Source organism: Nicrophorus vespilloides, unplaced genomic scaffold (genome assembly GCF_001412225.1).
Source record: "Nicrophorus vespilloides isolate i.1.1-1 unplaced genomic scaffold, Nicve_v1.0, whole genome shotgun sequence".
Taxonomy (NCBI): Eukaryota; Metazoa; Arthropoda; class Insecta; order Coleoptera; family Silphidae; genus Nicrophorus; species Nicrophorus vespilloides.
This window is the reverse complement of record NW_017095831.1, coordinates 7890-32203: the sequence shown is the minus strand read 5'-3', so window position 1 is coordinate 32203 and position 24314 is coordinate 7890. Positions and strand designations below refer to the sequence as shown.

The 24314-nt window shown below is 30.0% G+C and overlaps 5 protein-coding genes across 7 annotated transcripts; 3 read left to right on the top strand and 2 right to left on the bottom strand.

Annotated features, from left to right (window-relative positions):
- Nucleotides 1–462: 462 nt before the first annotated feature.
- On the top strand, nucleotides 463–3725 carry LOC108565907 (threonine--tRNA ligase, cytoplasmic). Of its 2 annotated transcripts, none has more exons than XM_017925592.1 (11): nucleotides 463–579; nucleotides 889–1130; nucleotides 1187–1436; nucleotides 1492–1749; nucleotides 1809–1955; nucleotides 2112–2306; nucleotides 2373–2443; nucleotides 2503–2803; nucleotides 2862–3040; nucleotides 3102–3391; nucleotides 3447–3725. In XM_017925592.1, exons 1-11 carry the CDS (start codon nucleotides 523–525, stop codon nucleotides 3590–3592), a joined length of 2136 nt encoding a protein of 711 aa, XP_017781081.1. In that variant the 5' UTR covers nucleotides 463–522; the 3' UTR covers nucleotides 3593–3725. The 2 variants fall into 2 exon arrangements, with proteins under 2 accessions (XP_017781081.1, XP_017781077.1); XM_017925588.1 differs by having other exon boundaries at nucleotides 479–696.
- On the bottom strand, nucleotides 3721–4987 carry LOC108565934 (carbonyl reductase [NADPH] 3-like). Its single transcript, XM_017925616.1, has 4 exons — nucleotides 4836–4987; nucleotides 4510–4770; nucleotides 4216–4454; nucleotides 3721–4149 (listed from the first exon to the last, which is right to left on the bottom strand). The coding sequence occupies exons 1-4, from the start codon at nucleotides 4857–4859 to the stop codon at nucleotides 3825–3827; spliced, it is 849 nt and encodes a 282-aa protein (XP_017781105.1). The 5' UTR covers nucleotides 4860–4987; the 3' UTR covers nucleotides 3721–3824.
- Nucleotides 4988–5256: 269 nt separating this feature from the next.
- LOC108565952 (bis(5'-nucleosyl)-tetraphosphatase [asymmetrical]) lies at nucleotides 5257–5759 on the top strand. Its single transcript, XM_017925637.1, has 2 exons — nucleotides 5257–5365; nucleotides 5415–5759. Exons 1-2 carry the CDS (start codon nucleotides 5257–5259, stop codon nucleotides 5723–5725), a joined length of 420 nt encoding a protein of 139 aa, XP_017781126.1. The 3' UTR covers nucleotides 5726–5759.
- Nucleotides 5760–5894: 135 nt separating this feature from the next.
- LOC108565801 (charged multivesicular body protein 4b) lies at nucleotides 5895–7197 on the top strand. Its single transcript, XM_017925422.1, has 4 exons — nucleotides 5895–6208; nucleotides 6268–6445; nucleotides 6508–6752; nucleotides 6815–7197. Exons 1-4 carry the CDS (start codon nucleotides 6028–6030, stop codon nucleotides 6865–6867), a joined length of 657 nt encoding a protein of 218 aa, XP_017780911.1. The 5' UTR covers nucleotides 5895–6027; the 3' UTR covers nucleotides 6868–7197.
- A 1790-nt stretch (nucleotides 7198–8987) lies between these two features.
- Nucleotides 8988–13186, bottom strand: LOC108565767 (probable aminopeptidase NPEPL1). Of its 2 annotated transcripts, none has more exons than XM_017925383.1 (9): nucleotides 13165–13186; nucleotides 11073–11236; nucleotides 10835–11017; nucleotides 10635–10767; nucleotides 10322–10458; nucleotides 9794–10164; nucleotides 9580–9736; nucleotides 9239–9526; nucleotides 8988–9183 (listed from the first exon to the last, which is right to left on the bottom strand). In XM_017925383.1, the coding sequence occupies exons 2-9, from the start codon at nucleotides 11223–11225 to the stop codon at nucleotides 9040–9042; spliced, it is 1566 nt and encodes a 521-aa protein (XP_017780872.1). In that variant the 5' UTR covers nucleotides 11226–11236; nucleotides 13165–13186; the 3' UTR covers nucleotides 8988–9039. The 2 variants fall into 2 exon arrangements, with proteins under 2 accessions (XP_017780872.1, XP_017780863.1); XM_017925374.1 differs by lacking the exon at nucleotides 13165–13186 and adding an exon at nucleotides 11959–12056.
- Between the last annotated feature and the right edge of the window lie 11128 nt (nucleotides 13187–24314).

The following is a 24314-nucleotide window of genomic DNA, read 5'->3' as shown; positions in this document are numbered from 1 at the left end:
CTTATTTTATTATCTTCTTTATGGAGTTTTAATTTTATAAATTTTAAAGACGGGATACATATCTTTTAAATCATAATATGAAAATAAGAATTTGTGATTATTTGCATGGTGTTTGTTTAGCATTTCGCTATTATATGGTTGTATTCGAATATCAAATAGATAATCTTTATTACTTTTGATTTACTGTGGCAAATGGACAAGTACTTTATCATAAAATAGTGATAAACCACGTAAAATGTTATGTAAATACATTTGACGTAGACGTTTTTAGTTCAAATAAATTAAATTAAAAATAATAATTTTTGATAAATGCTAAAACGCTGTTTTGTGAACATTATTGAATTATTGTATATATTTGGTAAATCCCATGAAGAAATAACTAATAATAGATTAATCTTTAGAACTATTTACGATTTTGAACTAAAAGCAATGCAGCTATGGCGCTGTTGACTCACAGATTTTAGTTCTTTTCGAGCGCTTCCCCAAGTGTTCCCAACATCGACGAGTTTCCATAGTGAAAATATGGGTGACAACGTGGTTGAAGGAGTGAAAAATATTGAGCTTGGCAAAGCGGACAAGGCATGATTCGAATATTTCTTTTTTATAATTTACGCACACATATCAAGTAAAATGTTGAGAGTTTTACGTTCAAATAGTAAAAAATTACCTGCGATCCATCAAACTTATGCGACGTTGGTTCGTAGAATTTACCTGCACAAAAAACTCCATTCACCTTAAACATGATGCAATATTTATTCACCTGTAATCATTTTCTGATGCAACCCTATACCTTTATTAAACATGCATACTAAAACATCTGCAGTCAAATCAATATATAAAGTTATCTGTGACACACACAAATTCTAATTGGATCTTGCTTAATTGCAGGCTGCCAAGATGAAAAAGGAGAAGAAATCCAATGCTGGAGATAAATCTTCTGTGGCTGAATTAAAACCTTTGCCTTCTTACATTGAGGAGAGGTTAACCATCTGGGATAAGTTGAAATCCCAATATGTTGAAGAACTTGCAAACAAACCACAAAATCCATTGAAAGTTACTTTACCAGATGGAAAGGAAATTGAGGGTACTACATGGAAAACCACTCCATATGATGTGGCCAAAGGCATTAGGTAATTTTAATCTTTTAAATTAATATATGTTATTAATAATTTAATAATAATTTCAGTCAAGGTTTAGCTGACAATGCAGTTATATCAAAAGTTAACAATGTTTTATGGGATTTGGACAGACCATTGGAAGGGGACTGTAAACTTGAGTTATTGAAGTTTGATGATCCAGAAGCACAGGCTGTTTTCTGGCATTCATCTGCACATATCTTGGGTGAAGCCATGGAAAGGATCTATGGTGGGTGCTTATGTTATGGACCCCCCATTGAATCTGGATTTTACTATGACATGTTTTTGGATGATAAGGGAGTATGCTGTAATCTGCTTAGTTTGATGAACATATTCCTAATATATCTATTTTCAGATTTCCAACACTGATTTCCCACAGGTTGAGCAGTTGATTAAAGGAATTGTGAAAGAGAAGCAACCATTTGAGAGACTTGAAATGAAAAAGGAAGATCTTCTGGAGATGTTCAAATACAATCCTTTCAAAGTCAGGATCTTGAATGAAAAGGTTAACACACCAACAACAACTGTATACAGGTGTGGTCCTTTGATTGATCTGTGCAGGGGTCCCCATGTAAGACATACAGGAAAAGTCAAGGCTCTTAAAGTTACTAAGGTAATGTCCTCAAGAAATAGAAAGTTTAAAAGTATTTATTTTATATGAATTATATTTAGAGCTCATCCACTTACTGGGAAGGCAAGGCTGATGCTGAAACTCTCCAGAGGGTTTATGGAATAAGTTTTCCAGATAGTAAGCAACTGAAGGAATGGGAGAAATTCCAAGAAGAAGCTGCTAAGCGTGACCATAGGAAACTTGGAAGGGTATGTTTTTAAGAGAAATCATGCTTATATAATTTATTATTTACTTATTTCATTATCTTTATATTCAAATATTTGCAATAACCTTGAGGTGTTTTTTTTCTTGGAATTGATACTGTAATCTATATTTGGAATTGATTTTATTGAATTTATTTTTAGGAACAAGAATTATTCTTCTTCCACGAACTTTCACCTGGATCCTGCTTCTTCCAACCACGTGGAGCTCACATCTACAACACCCTTATTGAATTCATCAAGAAGGAATACAGGAAGCGCGGTTTTCAAGAAGTCGTTTCACCGAACATTTACAATGCAAAACTATGGCAGACTTCCGGCCATTGGGCGCATTATGCTGTGAGTTTTTAAAAGACCTATTATTCAAAGATATCAAAAGTTTGACCGATAATATTCTTTATGCAGGACAACATGTTTTCGTTCGACGTTGAAAAAGATAAATTTGCGTTGAAGCCCATGAATTGCCCTGGTCATTGGTTAGTAAATTTAAACTAAAGGAATAAGATCAGAGGTTTTAGTATTTTATGTGTTTCAGTTTGATCTTCGATACTCGTATCAGATCGTGGCGCGAATTGCCGTTGCGACTTGCGGATTTCGGTGTTCTTCACAGGAATGAATTATCCGGTGCTTTGACCGGTTTGACACGAGTCCGCAGATTCCAACAGGATGATGCTCACATTTTCTGCGCTGTCGAGCAAATCAGACAGGAAATTAAAGGCGCTCTCGATTTCCTCAAGCACGTCTACGGCATCTTCGGGTTCACTTTCAATCTGTGCTTGTCTACAAGGCCGGAAAAGTATTTGGGTGACCTGCAAGATTGGAATTCCGCCGAGAAAGTAAGATTAATGAGCATTGTATCTAATACTTTATTTATCAATTCTATGTTTATTATAGGCGTTGGAGGACAGTTTGATTGAATTCGGTGAACCCTGGAAGCTGAATCCAGAGGATGGAGCCTTTTACGGTCCAAAAATCGATATTACTATTATGGATGCTCTTAAGAGGTCGCACCAGTGTGCAACCATCCAATTGGATTTCCAATTGCCAATAAGATTCAATCTCTCTTATGTCAGGTAATTTAATATTCTCGCATATGTCTTCAATTTGTTTTAATGCATCTTCTTTTAAATTTAGTGAAAGCGGAGAAAAGAAGAGGCCCGTCATCATTCACAGGGCCATTCTTGGATCAGTGGAAAGGATGATCGCCATTCTAACAGAATCTTATGCCGGAAAATGGCCATTCTGGTTGTCTCCCAGACAAGCTATGGTTATTCCGGTAGGTCCAAACTTCGATGAATATGCCCAAGAAGTTAAAAAGATCCTCTTCGATGCTGGATTTATGTGCGAAGTTGATACGGATGCTGGAGATACTATGAACAAGAAGATCAGAAACGCGCAATTGGCTCAATTTAACTTCATTTTAGGTAAGCATTTCTTTCAGCGTATTCAATACAATTTTCACTCAAATTGTTGTTTCAGTTGTCGGAGAGAAGGAGAGGTCCAGTAAAACGGTAAATGTTCGTACCAGAGACAACGTAGTACACGGGGAAATATCAGTTGATGATCTTATTACCAAATTCAGTAACTTGAGGGACAACTACGTGAAAACCGAAGACGCTATCTAAGTGACAATGCATTCCTCAAAAACTTAGAACAGCTTAAGTTTAATCTAATTTATTTATTAATTATATTCGCATTTACTTACGTTTACTTGTTAATCTGTAGGAGGTTAGTTGAAATATAATTATTAATAGTTAATTTACGATATTTATTCATACAAGTCGAATAAAAGAAGTGCATATATTCATAACATTAACATAATTAGTGAACAAAAGAATTTTCCACTTTCTTAGCAGATTAATATTTTGCTGGTGTATCTAGTGCAAGCCAATCAACAACATCTGTATTCAACCAAATGTACTGGCCCTTCAACTGATGTTGACCCAATGCGAGAAAGAGCGGAGCTTTAGCGCCCTCTTCAATGGTCAAAAGACCTTTGTGATTTGTCATGTCTGTATCAACATATCCTGGATGTACGCTGTTACAAGATACATTGCGCTGCGGAGATTCGGCATTGAACATACGTTGTTGGATACGCGTTAACGCGCTCACTCCGACCTTCGATACAACATACGTAGAATTACCCCATCCTTTCTCGCCATGAGATCCGTTTTTCGTATCACTGAAAGTCAAGCAAAAAAAAACATGATTGCTAAATTAACGCCAACGTAAATGCAAAAATACGCACGAAATAAATTGCTTCATTAAATCATCCAGTTGTTCCACAGTTAAAGATGGATCACTGAATTTCTTCTTCAAATCAGTTGATGGGATTCTTGAGAGATGACCAGCAGAACTTGAGACATTCACAACCTGTGCATTTTCTCTCAGCAGTGGGAATAGGGCATCACATACTCTGACTAAACTGAAGTAATTTGTACTGAGTGTTTTCTCAGCTTGCTCTGAAACTGGCTCCTTGGCATCATTCTAAAATTTGAAATTAATTTTTCTATTTCTTTAACATATAGAATATCAGCTTTACATCAAATGCAATGGCAGCATTGTTTACTAGAACATCAATTCCTCCATGTGTGGTTTTAATGTAATCTCTAAATTTATCCACACTATCTTGATCATTAACATCTAATTGATGAAAAGATGGATTGAAGCCCAAATCTTTCAAAGATTTAACTGCTTTCTCTCCCCTCTCAACATTTCTTGCTGTTACATAAACTAACCCTTCATATTTCTCACATAACCCTTTGACAATGGCATAGCCAATACCCTTGTTACTTCCAGTAACCTGTTAAGTCAAATAATATGTTATTTATATGCATGTTGATGATATTATTAATAAATGTTACTTACAATTGCGACCTTTTGAGATGCCATTTCAAAAACAATTGTAACAACTTTAGAAGCTGACTTTGATATTAATGAAAAATATGATTGATTCCTTGCTATATTTATAGCAGATGCGTAGATAAATAAAAAGAGAGATAAACCGCAAAATTCAGATTATCCCCTCCTAGTCTACTTTCAAATAGGAAATACGTTGTTTGCGACTTTCAAATAAAAATATTATTTTATTTCAAATTAAAGCAAATACCGCAGATGATAATAAGTCTTATAAAAGTAAATAACAAAATGTGATGTCTAGAATTAAAATAATAGTGTAATATTAAACAATACCAAGATTTAATTTATTTGAACTACTGCAATATTGGCAACGATGGTAAGAGTCCACTGATTATTATTAAATTAAGTATTTTCTTACATAGCAAAAAACATGGGAAAGGTAGCAGCAGGATTTGTGGTGTTTAGAAGGATTTCAAATGAAATTCAATATTTAATGATGCAAACGTCTTATGGACAACATCATTGGACACCACCAAAAGGTTAGAATTACTCATGTTTAAAAGTTTTATATAAATTTATAAATTTCAGGTCATGTTGATCCTGGTGAAACTGATGAAATGGTGACAGCCTATAGGGAAACTGAGGAAGAATCTGGATTGCTTAAAAGCGATTTGAAGGTACTTTTAGATACCAAAAAAGTGCTTCAATATGATGTGAATGGAAAACCCAAGACAGTCATCTATTGGTTAGCTGAATTAATAAATCCAGAAGCCAAAGTTATATTATCAGAGGAACATCAGGACTTTAAATGGTTAAATTTAATTGAAGCTTGTAAATATGGAAACTATAAGGATATGCAAGACATGTTGAATTATTATGATAATCTATTAAAAAATTGATTGTTTCATCTCAATAAAATTTAATGTTATTAGTATTCTATCGTATATTATCCAATGCCATTATACTTTTATTTGTATTTATAGCAGAATTAGAACTACAACTTTTACAATTAGAGTAGTTCAAATAATATTAATATGTAATGACTCATATCGTCAATGGGATGTTACATGGCAACATTGCCATTATCTGACAGCTGCTGTCAAAACACCATAAAATTCCTGGTTTAGTCATTTCTGATTTCTGTTACATACAAAGATTATTAATCTGTTTGTGGTAATAACAGTTTTTCAATTAGTGGAGGATGAGTTTTTTCACGAAAATATTTGGTGGCAAAAGCGCCGAGAAGGGCCCCACCACAGGAGAGGCCATCCAAAAATTGAGAGAAACTGAGGATATGCTCATTAAGAAGCAAGACTTTCTAGAGAAGAAGATCGAATTGGAAATAGTTAACGCTAAGAAAAATGCGGCCAAAAATAAAAGAGGTATAAGTATTATTCACATAGTTATTCATCAAGTTCACTTGGCACATTAAATATTGCAGCTGCAATCCAGGCACTTAAAAGGAAGAAACGTTATGAAAAGCAATTGCAACAGATTGATGGAACACTCAGTACTATTGAGATGCAAAGAGAAGCCCTGGAGGGTGCTAATACAAACACTGCTGTTTTGACAACCATGAAAAATGCTGCTGATGCTCTTAAAGAAGCCCACAAACACATGTATGTTCTAATTCTAAAATTTATAAGTATATACAAATTAATGTCTATAATATATTAAACAGGGATGTTGATCAAGTGCATGATATGATGGATGATATTGCTGAACAACAAGATGTTGCTAGGGAAATTTCTGATGCAATTAGCAATCCAGTAGCATTCGGACAAGATGTAGATGAAGATGAATTGGAGAAGGAATTAGAGGAATTGGAGCAAGAAGCCCTTGAAGATGAATTAATCAAAGTTGGGCCATCCACAGACGAATTGCCTGATGTACCACAAGCAGAAGTTGTTAAACCCAGACCAGCTAGTAAGAAGGATTTGCTTAAACATGTTTAACTATTGTTATTTTACAATATTGTTTCTTTGCAGAAAAAGTGGATGTTGATGATGAATTGAAGGAACTAGAATCTTGGGCATCATAAGGATCTGATGGGCAGGGCAGAAACAAAAGAAGAGAATATAAATTAAAACCAAATTGGATAAAACAAAACTCTTAATGATGCACTTGAATTAATAATGGCTAGGTTGCAAAAGAAAATGAATATGTTAATGCTCTAATATGGCTTGTTTGTAAATATTGAGAAGTATCACTTTTGAGTAATAGTATGAGTATGAATAGTTCATTACAATTTTATCTAGCTTTTAGAGGAAATATTTTTTTATATAAGTATATTATTTAAATAATACTACCAGTCTGTGAACACACTGGCCAATCCATAATAAAGTAAATCATTACAATTTTGATTTATCAACTGGGATTAATTTCTTTTTTTTTGTGGTATATAAATTTTAATTAAGGATTTCTTTATTTGTACTAATGTTTTAACTGTGTTGTATTTCATTCATTTGATTTGTAAATGCTTCTTTTGAAATAAATAAGTTTAAGTCTAGATTTCAAAAGTATTCGATATTATTAATACCAAACAGAAGAAACATTTTTATTTTTGAATCAATAGGAACATTACATATAGGCCGTTTAAAATTGCTTCTGGGGCCAAATGAGAGTCGCGGTCCTTTAGTCAGAGACCACTGGCTTAAGTTATAATATATAGCCAGGTCAGTCATACAGATTGTGTTAAATGTTACAAAAAAAATAGCAGTTACTTTTCCTCTAATGGGATTAAATAGTTACTAAAGTCTATGAATACAAGTTTAATCTACTATTGCATGAATAAAATGTAAACATCACCAATTACAATAATTTTATTCTAAAAATAGACATGACTCATAATTAATATGATGATATATTTAAAACAATATTTTATGCATTATGAGAATAGTTTGTGTTGTAGCTACAGTGGAAAGCTTTATTATAATCATACAATTAGTCCAGAAATTGAAACTATACATTTGACTTTTTCTAGTATTCAAATATTGCTACTTATGATTAGTCATGATCATTTTAAAAGGCACTTTAGTTGATTTTATTTTCGATCAAGCTATTCCTTCATAATACGGACATTCCTTTCATACGTACACAATGTGAGTCGATGATTCAATTTATGTATTTATTTGTGTTTTTTATTAAACCACATTTTTAGGGGGAACAAATAACATCAATATGTCGAAAATATGCAGTCAGTTTGAAAACTGAGTACGGGAATTGATTGAGAAATCTCTGAAAATTTTTGTTGCCTAAAAATGTAAAGGTATGCAACTTATCTCGCATGAAATTTATTCATGGGAATTCCCAATATGTGATGGTCGGTGGCAATCGCAAGCCCGACGTTCAAAATCCCGAGTGTATCGAAATCCCGACTATGTCAAAATCCTGACAATCAAAATCCCGACTATATCGAAATCCCGACAATCTTAAACTTAAGATTATTAATTGTTGTTATTTATTGTTAATAACATAAACTAATTTTATTATAGAATATTTGTTATACTTAAGTTTTATATAAATAAGTCAACGAAAAAAAGATATAATAATAATTAATATTATTTATTGTTATTAAGAATAAATAACAACAATTAATAATGGGGTAAAAGAGCCATCGACCTAGGTCTTCAAAATATTTTTTTCAGTATCCGTCGTACCTATTAAAATATAGTACAATAATTTAAAAATGTTATTGTACAAATTATAATAATAAAAGACACTGTCGGGATTTCGATAGTCGGGATTTTGATTGTCAGGATTTCAAATGTCGGGATTTCGAACGTCGAGCTTTCAATAGACGGTCTTTCGGTTGTCGGGCTTGCGATATAGACCCGTGATGGTACGTATGTATGAAGGTCAAGTACGTTGGTGTGAATAAAGTAATACATGTATTGATGTGATTTTTTTTCACTTTCGCTTAGCTTATGGCAATTTGTGAACAAACATTTACGTTAATTAAGCGCGATTGTATTATATACGGGGGTGGGCACGCATGAAGTCAATAGTCAATAAGAGCCGCATTCCGATTTTACAAAGATTATATAAGATAAGAACATATTTTTGCGTATCGACATGTTCACGAACTTTGGTCTTGTGTGTAACATATGTTATTTAAAGTAATTAAATAAATATAAAAAATATTTTCAGACTAAATGCACGAATGATTTATTTAAAAGCTTTGTCCCATTATATTTATTTTATAAAAATATGATTAATTCATCTTGATTTTCTTTGCACAATTCTCTGTCATGCTGTCATCCAAATTAGGACCAATTGATTTAAGCAACGGCAGCTCACAGAAACTTCCGAAAAGAGTCGTCAGTAGAGCCACTCCATATCCCGTCGCTCTTTCTCCCTAAAAGAATTAATTTAGTACTCATACGAATATGTAAACTGTTGAAAATACTAACATAATAAGCAGGAGCGGCCATGTCAACATGAAGCCAAACTCCGGGATAATCAAAACCGAGATGAGAAGCTATGAACAATCCAGCGCAGCTGGGCTGAGCGTTGCCTCTGTCGGCAACAGAGTTCTTCATATCAGCAATAGCTGACGAAAATTCTGTTACGTGCAATTCGGGGCAGTAGGGAACCGGAAAGACAAGATCACCGGATAATTTTCCAGCGGTCATTGTTGTATCCTCCCAATCGCCGTTGTTGGTCAAGACGGCAGCATGATATTTTCCGGTCGCAATACCCTACAAAGTTACATTAAATACCTTAATAATTGAAAGGAAATGCTCGTTTTTACCTGAGCTCCGGTGAGTGTAGCCATATCAACAATAATATTGGCATTTAAGTCTCTTTTGGCGTAAACAACACCGTCCGATAGGACCAATCGTCCTTCGGCATCGGTATTGTTTATCTCCACTGTTCTACCTGAGTATAATGTATGAATATCGTCGGGTCTGCAAAACAATAGTAAGAATAAGGTGCTACATCATTACCTGTAATTCTGTATTTACCTGGTAGCATCCGGGCCAACGGAGTTCTCGGCAAGGCAAAACACAGCGTGTAAGTTTTGCGAGAAATTCGATTTGACCGCAGCATAGAAGGCACCCAAAATACCGGCAGCTCCTCCGCAGTCCCTTTTCATACCAGGCATAGAGGTCTTTCCCTTAATGCTCAGACCGCCAGTATCGTAAACAATGCCTTTTCCAACCCATGCGACAGTGTTACGAGCACCAGGCGGGGTGTGGCTGAGCACGGCCAAAGCTGGAGGACAGGTGGCGGCTTTTCCGACCCCATAAATTCCTCCGAACCCTTTTTCCCTCAATTCTTCGCCGCGAATTATGGTTGGTTTTATATTCAGTTCATTTCCAACCTTTTCTACTTCCTACAACAACAATTTTATCATTTGAGGTCATATTTTATTATAATTTATCTGAGAAGCTTTACTGCTATGATTCATTTAGTTTTTAATTTGATAACCAACCTAGGATCATCAAAAGTAGATTGAAAAAATATTTTAATGTCTATTTAGCGCGTGTTACCTGTACAAAATGATCAACGTTCATTTCATTGCAAGGAGCATCGACGATGAACGCAGCAAGCCTAATTCCATAGGCTGCAGCATCCAGGACCCTTAAATCTTCTGGAGTAACATCCAAGCTATCGTCATTTGATTCTTCTGAAAGTATAATTACGTAATGTAAAAAAAAAATCGATTTCTTATTGCATAACACTATTCGATATTTCAAGTATCACTTAACATTTTAATTAAATTATCAGAAGTGATAAGTATCAATGTTGACATTTGGCGCGCATAGAAATATCACAAATAAGATAAGATACAAAGCTACTTACGATTGGGAATAACAATGAATTCAATTGTAACATTATTGTTCGAATTGGAAATTGTTGTCTTTCTCGAGTAAGTCGGAAAGGCGCGAGCAACGGCACAGCCACTGGCGTAGACATCTTTCTTTTCGCAAACTATCTGAAATTGTAAACGGCAGATGTTAAAGTGACGTCAGTTTGATGCGAGTTTTATGGTGTATACTTACGACGATGCTCTCATTTACTCCGACAACATAACTTTGTACTAAACGAGTCAAAGTATGGGATCTTGAAGGAGTGTTATGTCTGCTGCATTTAACAGGCAAAGCAGCGACAGTCGCCAAATTCAAATATAAGGAGCAACTGTCTGTGGGTGAAGGCTGTAAACTGGCTATAGCATTCTTAAACACCTATAAACAAATAAAATAAATTAAATTATGCAAGCAGAAAAATATAAGCTCTTACCTCTTCAGTGACTCTTGGTTCAAGTTTAAGTTTCACATCAGAAAATTTAAGTTGGTTCAAGTGCTTCACTTGCCCAACAATCAAAACAGGGCTCTCATGAGGATCACTCCTACTCAGCTTTGAGCTAAAAGTCAGCTTCCTAGCAGCTGGCATCTTGTTTGATACTGAAACATAAATCCATTTTACTTGAATCACCTTAATCGATAATGTAGATAAGAAATAAATGATAACAATAGACAAAGTTTCAAAAAGTCGAGGGACGCGCCCTCTCGTGGTTAATAAACTGGCGCTATTTATTTAACGTAAAATATAATTGAATAATCTAATTATAGAGACGACCGCAGCGAAAACCGTGATAATTTATTATAATTCACGATTAATACTATTTTTTTGCTATGACAACAAAATTAGATTAATTTAATGAGCAATTAATTATATTATTTACATTATTAACTTTTATTTTATCCATGCAAATTATCTGTGAAAATTGACACGGAATGATTTGATATTTTTTAAAAATACATATGCACAACGCGTTGGAGAGATAATTGCATGAAATTCCCAAAACAAAGCATGACAATCCTCTTTTTTGTGTAAAAAAGTATATTTATAGAAATGTCTCTAAATAAATGAAACGGAACGAAAGGAAGCCACGTCTCTCTTCAGAAGTTTTGATAATTGTTATTTACAGTTCGAATAGATAATTAAGTGGGCGGTGGAATATGAATATCAAAGAAGAATAAAAAAAGAAGAAATTTATGCTAATTTTAACATACTTTTGTTTGTATTGTCTGTATAGTTCGTTTATGTTCCCTTTTTGGTAGCGAAAAGCGAAAGGAAAGTTTGCTTTAGGATTTCGTGTTCGATTTGGATGCTGTTAACTTACCTTTAATCTATTTCTGCACAAACAAATCAACATTTACATGCAACACCAAGATAATAAATGACAAAATTTTCGTACATTCACTGAAAACACTATGAAGTTAGCAGCTGATTCTTCGTTTGATCTCACTCGCTCTTCATTGATGCTATGCAACTTAACTTGCAGCACTTACATTTTTGAAAACAATATAAAAATTTGATCCTTCTTTCAGTCAATATTATAATATCTTTAAGCATACATAAAAATAAATGTTCACATATGTTTAATTAATTTCAAACTTTTGTTCAACATCAAAATATCTGTATTTCCCAGAATTTCTTGATTTTACTTACAATTAATATCTCAGAATACAATAACAGCTTATTTTCACCAGTCATATTTATTAATAAGATAATATTTGATAAAAACTTTACTATTGAAAGAAAATAAATGAGAATGTATATAAATGTAGAGGAATTTTTAAAGACAATCAATCAAAAATGATTAAAGAACACTTATATTTTTTTATAAATCTTTTTAATAAGAGATTAATAAACATATTAAAGCATATGTTGTTTATACTTATTATGAAAAAAATATGCCATCACAATTTTCTTTTATTTTAATATTAAATAAGATTATATCATAAATTATGTAGTCATGACGAATATAAATATGCAACACATAAAATAAGATGAAATTATCTCAATCTTAAAAGAAAATCTTGATACGTATTTGTTAAGAATTTGCAAGAAAAAAAAGCTTTCACCCATTGAATTATTCAGAATTGCCTATTAATACCTTTTCTAGAACTGGATGTAAATAGTTTTCCGTAAATGGTATAACTTCAATGTCGGAATCTTCAGTGTCAATAAGTCTATTAGGGTCAGGAGTATTTTTCAAAGTTTTCACAAGGAGTTTATACAATTTACCAAATGCATACCTTAAAAGAACACAGATAAAAATGCTAAAAATATTTTTGTTTCCTTTTTATTAAACAATATTTAATGAGAATGATTATAATGAAGCGATTTTTTTTTAAATTCACTATTATAACCTTGGGTTCATAACATTGATCATAAAATGCAGTATTTTTTTCAATAATTCTAGTGAAGCATTTGATTTGGTATTTTTTATCATAAGTGTAAAGTTCAATTTAATGTTTTATTAAGAAGAAATCTCTTGGATTCATTAAAATAAATGTAGGAATCATAATAAAGAAATACTTACACGGAAGTGGAACTGATATTCGACGCCGGAATCGTGGAGTAACTGGATAAACAAAAAATGAATAGAAAGATATAGAAAAAATCTGCTGACGGTCAATGAAACAAAAAAAACGGATTACATCATTAATAAACAATCGATTCGTTCCAAATTAGCACACCATCCAATAACGTCAATTAAAGTGGAAAATAAAAACATGTAATAATATTAATCATCAGTAAATTTTAAATCAAACAAAAGCTTCGAAGATACACGGCAATTAGATTTATTAAAACGTACTTTGAGTATTTGCCTAAATTGATTATGTACTAGAAAAACATATTACATGAAGAAAAGTACAACTAAGTGAATTTAATATATTTGAGTAAGATCTCAATGTTACAAACATATACAATTTTACGTTAACCAAACATCGATTTAGCACTATCAAAAGTAACGTCAATTGGCCGGTAAAGTATTCGTTATACGAACATGTGTATGTTGTTTGAACATAACAAAACTGTAACGAAAGTTTTTGTTGTCCGATTTGTTTGCAGTCCGTACCGTTCGTTTACCCACTGTTCATAAATTGAAAATTAATAAAGGTTGAATAAAAATATTATATTTTGAGTACAATTTATTAAATTACTATTTAGGTAATTGTCTTTCCGTTAAAACTTGTTTGAAAGTGACAAAGGAAAATTCCTCTTTATTTCATAATGTCAATGCACAATATAGATCTTAATCTTAAAGGTAGACCCAAAGGCTAGAAATGATTCATTCGTTGCGTCGTCAAGTAGATTTAAAAATAAACAAATGTCTTGGTATAACATTTTCTTATTTAAAAATAAATTACAAAATCAGATCTAACTCCATTTTTTATGTACCATAAAACTTTAATAGTTTTTAGTATACAGATATCCACCGACTTACCAACTCCCGGACTTACGAACAAAATTATAAAAGCTCTAACTTGTTACAAGGTGATATATAATAGTAAAAAAATGAACTGTCCAAACAAAAATTGGTACTTTAATAAAATATAATATTTTTGGAAGATTTACTATCTATTTAGTTGCATTTGTTTACAAGCATTTGTAAGTATTTTGTTTATTTTAATGCAGTCAGGGATTATACGGAATTTAACATATATAAAAGTAAAAACCATGATAAAGTGTGGTAAGATAAGTATATTTTGAAATTTTAAAAATTCCCCGACTTAGAAACACATTCGACTTACGAACAACCCTTTGGAACGGAACTACTTCGTAAGTCGGGGGATACCTGTATTCAATTGAAATATTTATTTGTTTAATTATCATACATTAAAAAATGGAAATACTTTCCAGATAGTTTATTGTTGTTTTTTTGTATTGTGTTGGACTATTCCAGTTTAATTTTCTAACCGAATATATTTCCTGATATAGTATGGTTTGCAATATTCGCAGTGTTTAAAACTGATCAAAAATGTTAAAACCGCATAAAAATAAACAGCACAAAAAGTGAGAAAAAATCATACAATTATGTATAAAACAATATTTTGTGTACCTTTTTAATTATTTTTATTTTGCTCAAATTAAATCAGCACTATTAATAGTACTTTCCAGTTTACTTCCTTGAGGAATTTTAATACAAGTCAGTTAATATTGACAAGTATTTCTCTTTGATTAGAAGTTTATCATGAATTATTTTCATATATATATATTGAATAATATGTTTTTAGTAGTTAAAAAGTTTGAAAGTTGAGATTTTGAATTTTTTTAAATTATTATTATTCCTTGGAATAGAAAAACAACAAGTTCTAAAGAAAAATATTAAAGATGCGTATTTACATGTACAATAATTAAAAAGCATAGATTCCCATACTCAAAAAATAAATATAGTTATAAAGAGAGTTCTTTCTTTATACTTTCCAAATGGTTTCGCCACATGCATTTAAAACAATATACAGAAATTAAATATAACCCAAGGGTTTATTGTCTATAAGAAAAACCGTTGCGCAATAAAACACCTATCTGAAATGTGTAATAGAGATTACATAAATGATTTTTATGTTTTTTGAGAATAGGAAGAAGTGTTAAATTTGAACAAAAAGCAGAATAGTAGACTGGAACATTCCGGAATCTGTTTTCAATGGATAACAAACAATTCATTTCAATTCTGACATTTAAGTGCGTGATATAAACTTGCGGAAAAGACGGAAGCACAAACAAAAAATGGAAGTTTTCCAGTGTGATTTTAATTATCCAGCGCGTGAAAGTTCATAAAATAAGTGTTGAAAAAAAGAAGCCAAGCAAAAGAAAAAACAACAACAACAACAAACGAGCATTGGAATTGAATAGTACACAAATTTTAAGAATTGTAATCACCGTTTAATTGTTATTTCTTAACCGAAGTAAAGTCTATTACGTTTATTAAATGTCACCCATTCTGTTATATTTCTTAATTGAGACGCCGCGGTTGCAATTTGCAATTTACCATTTGCCAAATGCAATTGCGTAGATCCAACGATGAATCCGCAAATGTTGGTAGATAATTCCGCAAATGTTTGTGGAAGAATCGATATATGAAATCGAAGTTTCTAATTGAAGAGTGACCGTATGTAAAGGCCTCCATTTCCTATGCCCGAAAAAATATTATATAATTTTCATGTAGCGCGTCTTAATTTATACAGACGTAAATTGGAGAAAGTTACGTCGGTTTCATTGGATTTCATATATATATATTTTTTTTAAATATATTTATTATATGTAAATTTCTGCATCATTGTCAAATTTACTAATTGCACGCATTTCTTCATCGAGGAACCTCATCGGAATTACGAAAGCGTTTCCTTTTTTACTCGTGGTATAGTTTTAATTGAATGAGATTTTTTTTTGTGTGTGTATATATTTTGTTTGTTTGTTCACCCAAATCGCATGAAATCAAATGCTTTCTTTAATAAAAAAATATGTTTTGAAATATCAGAATTGTCTTATATAAATAATTAATACTAAGCACATAATGATAGATGTACCAATTTCATTAAATACATCCGTTAAAGAATATATAATCCGTGAAAAGACTATCCGAATTGTTCGTTAAACGATTTAATATTCGAACATAATTTTGTCTAAACTTATAATTTTTTTGCGAAAGTGTTTGTTAAGCGATTTGTTCGAAATCCGATCATATATTTTATTAAATATACTGTACAGGTATCCCCCGACTTACGAACTTCCGAATTCCCGAACTTACAAACAAATTCCCCCGACTTAAGAACAACCTGTATATTCTTATATTTTTACATATTTAAAAATTATATATTTTCATGAGTACATTCTATTGTCTTAATATTTTTCTAAAGGTAACTTTTGTATCAAGAAGCAAGGCCTATTCTAAAAGTAAGATTTGATGGATATGACTTTTTCTGCCACTAAACATGAAAAAATACAGTGGAACCTTGCTTAGCGCGCAACTCGCATAACGACTGTTTCGCTTAACGAGTAAAATTAATTGTAAGAGAAATGCATAACGAGTGACGATGAGAAGCGAAGTCCCAGATTTCGCGCTTGCTACATCATTTTTAAAACTTGTGTACATATATTATGTGTATTTTTCAATATGTTTCACTATAAATGTTATAGAAACTTTCCGATCAATCAACATATAATTTCTTCAATAGTTGTAATTAGCGTCAATTCAAATTCTAATAGATATACACTAAATCATGTTGATCAATATTGAAAAAAGTCTCGGTTTTCGAACTTAATTACGGTATCCGAACAGACTTTGAATTTCTCGCGGGTGAACTGCTAACCAGATTCGTATCAAGTACGGCGGTAATTAGAATTAATTATTTATGCAATAATCAAAATGTTTTCAAAGTAATGAGAGAAAATAATTTGCTTTTTAACTAACTTTGAGAAAGACCTTACCGTACTATATTTTTCATTGTTGAATACTTGAACTTACTTCAATAAGGCAAAAACCGATTAGCGCATACTTATTTTGGCTAATTAATTAAAAACCTTGCAAAAAAAATATATAAGAAGAGAATTATTTCAGTCATACGCGGTTTTATATGTCAATGTCGCAATCTATATCAATGCAACAGAATTAATTACCGCTATTTCAATCCCAAATGCAAATGCTAATATTCACGGAGATGGGTATCATCATCATCTGCAAACTAATTTCTGGACGTCAGAGAAAAAGTGTTTTTGTACCGAATCTGCCCACATTTTTATTCGGAAGAGAGGATTTATTGTTGCGAACAATACCGGATGCGAGGATGACAAAATGTAAATTTGCATTTGCGAAAGTTCGAAATAAAGAAAAATCGAAATGAAATAAGAGGATTTGCTTAAGCGCAGGCAATTAAAATTGAAAGGTGAAGCAGTAATTAGTTTTTTTTTGTAATGTTTCGTCATTTGTTCAGCCGATTTTCAGCAATATTTTTTACTAATCGAATTTTCGTCGAAACAAACTGCGTGAATTTTTTTTGTAAGACAATTGCGTAACGTAGATTTCGACAATTAGGTAATGAGTGCATTCATTACATTTTGTGGCATTTGAAATGGATGAAGTAAATTCTTTTCAATTGTATTTAAAACGAATTTGCGAAATGTGTACTTGATATAAACAGAAATGTGTGTGATTATAGGATTTTCAAATGTAAATGTTTATTTATAATAGAAATCGTTGTTGAAATATTAATAATAATTTTAAATTGAATTATGTAAAAAACGATCTTCGTTCTTTGCGAAATTTTTACTGGATATAAACAAAAATGCGTGCGATTATAGAATATTCAAATTTAAATGTTTATTTATAATAGAAATCGTTGTTGAAATATCAATAACAATTTTAAATTGAATTATGTAAAAAACGATTTTCTTTAAATAATATTATTTGCGTAATTTTTACTTAACATATACAAAAGTGCGTGTGTTTATTGAATATTAAAATATAAATGTATATTTATAATAGAAATCGTTATTTAAATATTAATAACAATTTTAAATTTAATTATGTAAAAACTGATTTTCTCTAAATAATATTATTTGCTAATTTTTTTACTTAACATAAACAAAAGTGCGTGCGATTATTGAATATTAAAATTTAAATGTTTATTTATAATAGAAATCGTTATTTAAATATTATCAATAATTTTAAATGTAATTATGTAAAAACGATTTATTTTTTTGATAATATTTCATATTGTAATTTGTTTCATGTGTGTAACTCATTGTGTCGGTGATTTAGTGTGTTACTGTCTTTGGGTCTCACTCTCTTTCTCTTAATCTCTTGCACTCTCACTCTCTCTCTCTCTCCCTGTCTTTTTCTCTCTTGTAAGGCGCTAAACCAAAAGTAATAGGCCATTGAATTCGCTGCGGTATCATCCTAGAGAGTAAGCAAGATGATGATGATCGTGTATTTGGAGAGGTAGAGTATCATCTCGTGTATATATAGGAGGTGAAATAAGATGAGACTTGCATTTAGTTAGTATTTGTTCTCTTGTGCTATTCATTTGGGAATTATATACAATAGGTAGGATTTGTTTATTATTTACTTATTCTGTACTCACTTATATATTGATTGTTCTTATTACTTATATAATTATAATACTGTTTAAAACGCAACAAAGATTTATATAAATATTTTTATATAAATTTAATGAAAATGACACAATAAATTTAAAATTGTATTTTTTTTTAACTTTGCTCTACTTTATGAATAAAACCAATTTCAATTTTTTTCTGTAAATTGAAAATTTGCTTATTTTGTAGTCATATATTTCTTTGTTTTACTTCATATAAAAAAAATACTCTTTAAAGTACTTCAAACTTCTTAAACAATTATATTCAATGAAAATGAAGCAACATTTTTAATAAAATTTACTAATTTATTTAATCACTTTTATTTTGACTAAGAACTATGCAAATTTAATATTAATTACTTTTAAACTTTGCTCTACTTAAAAATCATTTTATGAATAATGACATCAACATCAATAATTTATCTGCAAATTGAAAATTATAATTCTATAATATTCATCAATTTGTTTTTCTGGAAGATTTTAAGCTTATATTTTCTTGGTAATATATAATGTGTATAAATTTAAATATTAAATAAATTTTTCTGTATCGAATGTATTTAGTAACAAAGCTACTGTCAATTAATTATTATTTATTTATGCAACATTATTTCTCAAACATTTGGTTTGAAATTTTCAAATGACGTAAATACAACATAATAATTTTAATAAACGGAAACTTTTTCTTATAAATTCGAATTATTCATTTGTTACAATTCAATTTACTAATTACGTTTTTGTAATTTATATTTTTTAATTAGTCATTAATATTATTATATATAAAAAAACATCTTTTCTTTGTTATTACAAATATATTACAAAAAAATGGATATGATAATTTGTATATGGGAAAAAATATTCTTAAAAGTTGAAAATTAAATGTTTATTTTTCTTATATTCACGAAATAACTACATGCAAAAAAAATTCTTGTAATTGGATAATATAAGTATATTTAGTATAAATAATAGTTTTTTTTTATAATTATTGTCGTGTTATTCTGTATTAGAAACCGAGAATTTATTAGATTTAAGAAAACGTCAATTAACGATGATTTAGATTCAGTTTAGTACTTAAATATGGCTATTATTTTGCTAGGAATCTTTTAAATGAATGTGCCATATGCTTCAGCTGGAATAGAAAACCTTAATTGAATTTTATGTTTATTACAATAGCAACATTAATTTAAGTATTGAACAAATATTTTGTTACACAGTTTAATGTATATATGTATTATTTAAAAAAAGTAATATTTTATATATCTGTGCATTACAATATTAATAGTAATCATTAATAAACTTTTATCGAGTTCTAAAAAGATTGGATAGTTTAAAATAATTTTATTTATTTATTTTAATTAGTGAATGCTTGAACATTAATTGGACGTACAATTAAAAAAGAAATACATAAAAATATTAATAATGGAAAGTAAGATTAATACAAAATTGAATTGAAACAAAAAAATATCTTTTTGGTATCTGACAAAGATTGATTTGTATATAAGTATTTCTTTAAATAAATAAGGTTTTCTATTTTGATACTTGAAGATGTCAATAATGGAAAGTCGTAAATTTGTAAAATTAAACAATAAAACTAAAAAAAGAGCTTCACTGAAATCGGCAATAAATACATAAATAATGTAAAATTATAAGGATAAAAAAACAAAAAAAATATTTTTATGTATACGATAAAGATATGTGATTTGAATATAATAATTGTTTGAAATAAGTAATATTTTCTATTTTAATGCTGGAATATAGTAATTATGGAAATTTGTAAGCTTTACAGTACAAAATTAATAATATATAAATGCTAGGTTTTCAAAATTTAGTAAAGAAAAAAATATAAGAGATTTTCGGTACTCGATAAAAATATGTGATTAATGTTTGAAATAAGTAAAATTTTCTATTTTATTATTTGAACATATCAATTATGAAAAGTTGTAATTTTTACCGTACAAAATTAATAATGATTAATTGCAAGGTTTTCAAAATTTAGTAAAGAAACAAAAAATAAGAGATTTTCGATACTCGATAAAAATATGTGATTGGTACATAATTATTGTTTGAAATAAGTAATATTATCTATTTTCGTGCTTAAATATCTCAATTGTTAAAATTTCTAAGAATCACAGTACAAAAATTGAGTAAAGAAACGTCTTTTAGGAATTCGACAAAAGACTCGTGATTGAAGGTAATTGGCACGAAATTGCCTTAATTACTGCATTCTAACGTCTGCAGCGGAAAGAAAAGCAAGAGCGCTCTCCAGAATGGATCATGAGCACGTTTAATGAACGATGTTGTGCAAAGCTTGTATTACACTTCGGCTCCGGTTGCTCAACTGCCATCAAAACGGTAATCCGCCAATCGGCAACACGTCTTTTGTTTGCACACAATAAAATGACATTTGAATATTGTTTAAAAGCGTTACGTGGCACCGGCAGAACACTTAAAGCCTCAAAGACCCCACTCATCAGTCGGTTGTTGCATAAGGAAATCATAGAAATCCGGAGCTTTCATCGATGCTCTGCACACATCGAGAGCGACGATTTGGAGTGTTTGATTTGCGGTTTGCGTAAATTGGAAGAGAGACAAAGACGAGAATATGCAGTTAGACTATAGAAAGAGAGAGATAGGTAAAGGGGGTTCAATATTAATTACTGTCTTGGGTAATGTTTGAGCGGGAAAGTTGTGTTTGTCGTCACCGCAATAATTATTGGAAATACACATAAAATGATTCTTATGTTTTTTTTCTTCTTTGCTCGGAGTCGTCCAACCTCGATACTTTCTAACTCTGAAAAATTGTTGATAATGTACGCGACACGAAGTTTGTAGATTCAAATGTTTCCCGATTGTAGGTGAAATTTCAGTACATCACGTCTGTCTGATAAAGACTGTCGGACAGGTAAGAGATCGTGCTTTTCACTTGAGACTTCCTTGGAGACACCACAACACGCACACACAATGACATTATCCTATTCGGGCGATTGCATCTGGTCACCCATTTAACTAATCCACTTTCTGCGGAATCGGGTCATGATTTACCGAAAGAAAGGTTACATATTCTAAACATTCGTCATTAGCGAAAACCGAAAGAGCAATCTCGCATAAAATATTACTAATACTTGCATTAACAGCGGCATATTCCATATACCACGTTTATAGCTTCATATATCAATTACAATGAAAAAAAATCCATCATGCAACACTCAAGGAAACTTGAATAAATGTTTCCTATCACTTAATCAACATACATTCACTTTACTGAAGAGTGTTAAAAAAGTAACATTTACCTTTTATTATTTCATTCTGTTGTAATAATAATTTTTAGTGAAAACAAAAAAATATTACCAATAATTGTACAAAAATCAGTGAATATCTTCATACCTCAAACGATTAGTGTTACAATGAAAATATGCAATTTTCATGAGAAATTTGTTACATAAATATTTCCAGTCACTTGTATTAGATTTACTTAAGACTGATTATTTTTTTTAATTAATTAATTAAATTTACCTTTTAATTAAAAATTCAAAACGCAAGCTCGACTCGAATAATAAATTAGATATAAACTTTTCCTATCATTTACATTCTCTTCACTTAAGAACCAATCATATTAAAATAAACATTAATTTGACTTTTTCTCTAGTTTAAGTAATAATATTTACAAATGTTTATAAATATGGAAAATGCTGTGAAATTGCATTAAAAATTGACTGAGGATTTTCAGTCTATACAATAATAAATTCATGAATCTTAACGATTAACAAATTATAGTTATAACTTATGACTTACACATATCTTCTAACTATTCTTCTTTTGATAAACAAAATATATATTCTAGTAATTGTGTAAGAAGACATATAAACTTACATATATACATAGTGGATAAATATAATTAAATAGCTTTAGTTTTCATAAATAAGTAATATTAGTATTTTTATCAGGAAGGAAAAAATGAAATTGAATAAAGAGCAAAAGTGTTTTCTTAATAAAGATTAAAAATAATTATAAAATTATTCAATTATACATTGCTTACTAAAAAATTGTCTTGCTCATAATTATATAAGTTGACAAAATTCTGAATGGTTTATTTGGTATTAATATAAAATAAGGACAAATAAGGATAAACCTATTGCAATTATATCAAAATAATTTTCAATTTGTATTTATTTTATTTTTGTTTTGTATGAGTATTGTAATAAACATTGTTATAATTATAGTAAAATAGGAATTAATTTAATTATTATTTTTATCTTTCTAAAATTGCGAATAAACATAATTAAATAGTAAACAAGAAGTAAAATTATACCGTTTTCTCAAGTAAATGATCAATAAATAAATACGCAATTTACATACAAAAATACCAATTAGTATATTAGTAGAAAAGCAATAATATTAAATTGAAAAAAAGTGATTAAATTTAGTAAAAATGTAATGAGTGTAGTAATAATGGATATTAATTTTCTCATTTTTTTTTCTTGTCTTATGATTATGAACATTCTCGAGTAACAATTGATTCGGCGTGAAATTTATGCTGTAATTGAACGTTTGCTTATGCAATCTAAATTGACGTTTAACAATCCATTAAGTAATATCATCGCTTATTTCTTATAAACTTTTTTGTTCATTCTAATACCTTTGTATAGTTTTATATATCATGTTGCAATGTCAAATATTTCAATATCTGGCATAGTGCGGCTTCGATCAATACGAATTTAACATAGCACGGTTTGAAAATTTTGTTTTTATTTTTTCAGTGAATTACGGTATTAAAGTCCTCGATTAGTCCGATTTCAAGTGCGGAATATTGCTGCAAAATCAATATTTTGAATAATTGTAAATATGTTAAAGTAATTATTGTTTATGAAAAGATGAATAAGAAAATGTGTGTTGAAACATTTTTTAGTTTTGTAAAGCAAACTATTAAACAAATTAAACTATATGACTATTCCATTTGAACAATGTCCTTAAGATAAACATTCTTAAATAATTACGTTGGACCACTTCTGTTCTGCTTTTTTTTCCTTGAATTTAAATTGTGATCAAATTAAGGTCGAATGCGCATCCAAACATTTGCAAATACCTTCTTATTAAATTCAATGCAAACTACCAACTTCGATGTAGATAGAAATCAAATTAAGACTAAGGTCAGATTGAGTCCAAATAATTCGTATACTTCACATTGCTCAATAAGACCTTCTTGTAATTGTTTTGTTTTGATGGATTTTTATTGTAAAACCTCTTTTCCTCTTTTCTCAACAACATTATAATTCTTACTTTTTTAATTACAAAACTTAAAATTTAAAAGAAGAATTCTAAACTAAGAAAATTGTAAAACTTTTTTTTTAATAACAACTCTAGCAATATCATTATTATTACTTTTATTACTAAACTCAGAACCACTTGAAATATAATATATTAAATGAACTGAAGATTAATGTATACTAAATTAGAAAAGTTTGTTTCATTTATTTTACAATAAAAAGGTTTAATAATCAATAAAATAAATAAAATTGCATTAATTCAAAGGCAAAGTGTAGTAATTAATTACTTTTAGTAATAAATTTTATAAATTACATTATAAACATGTTTTTTT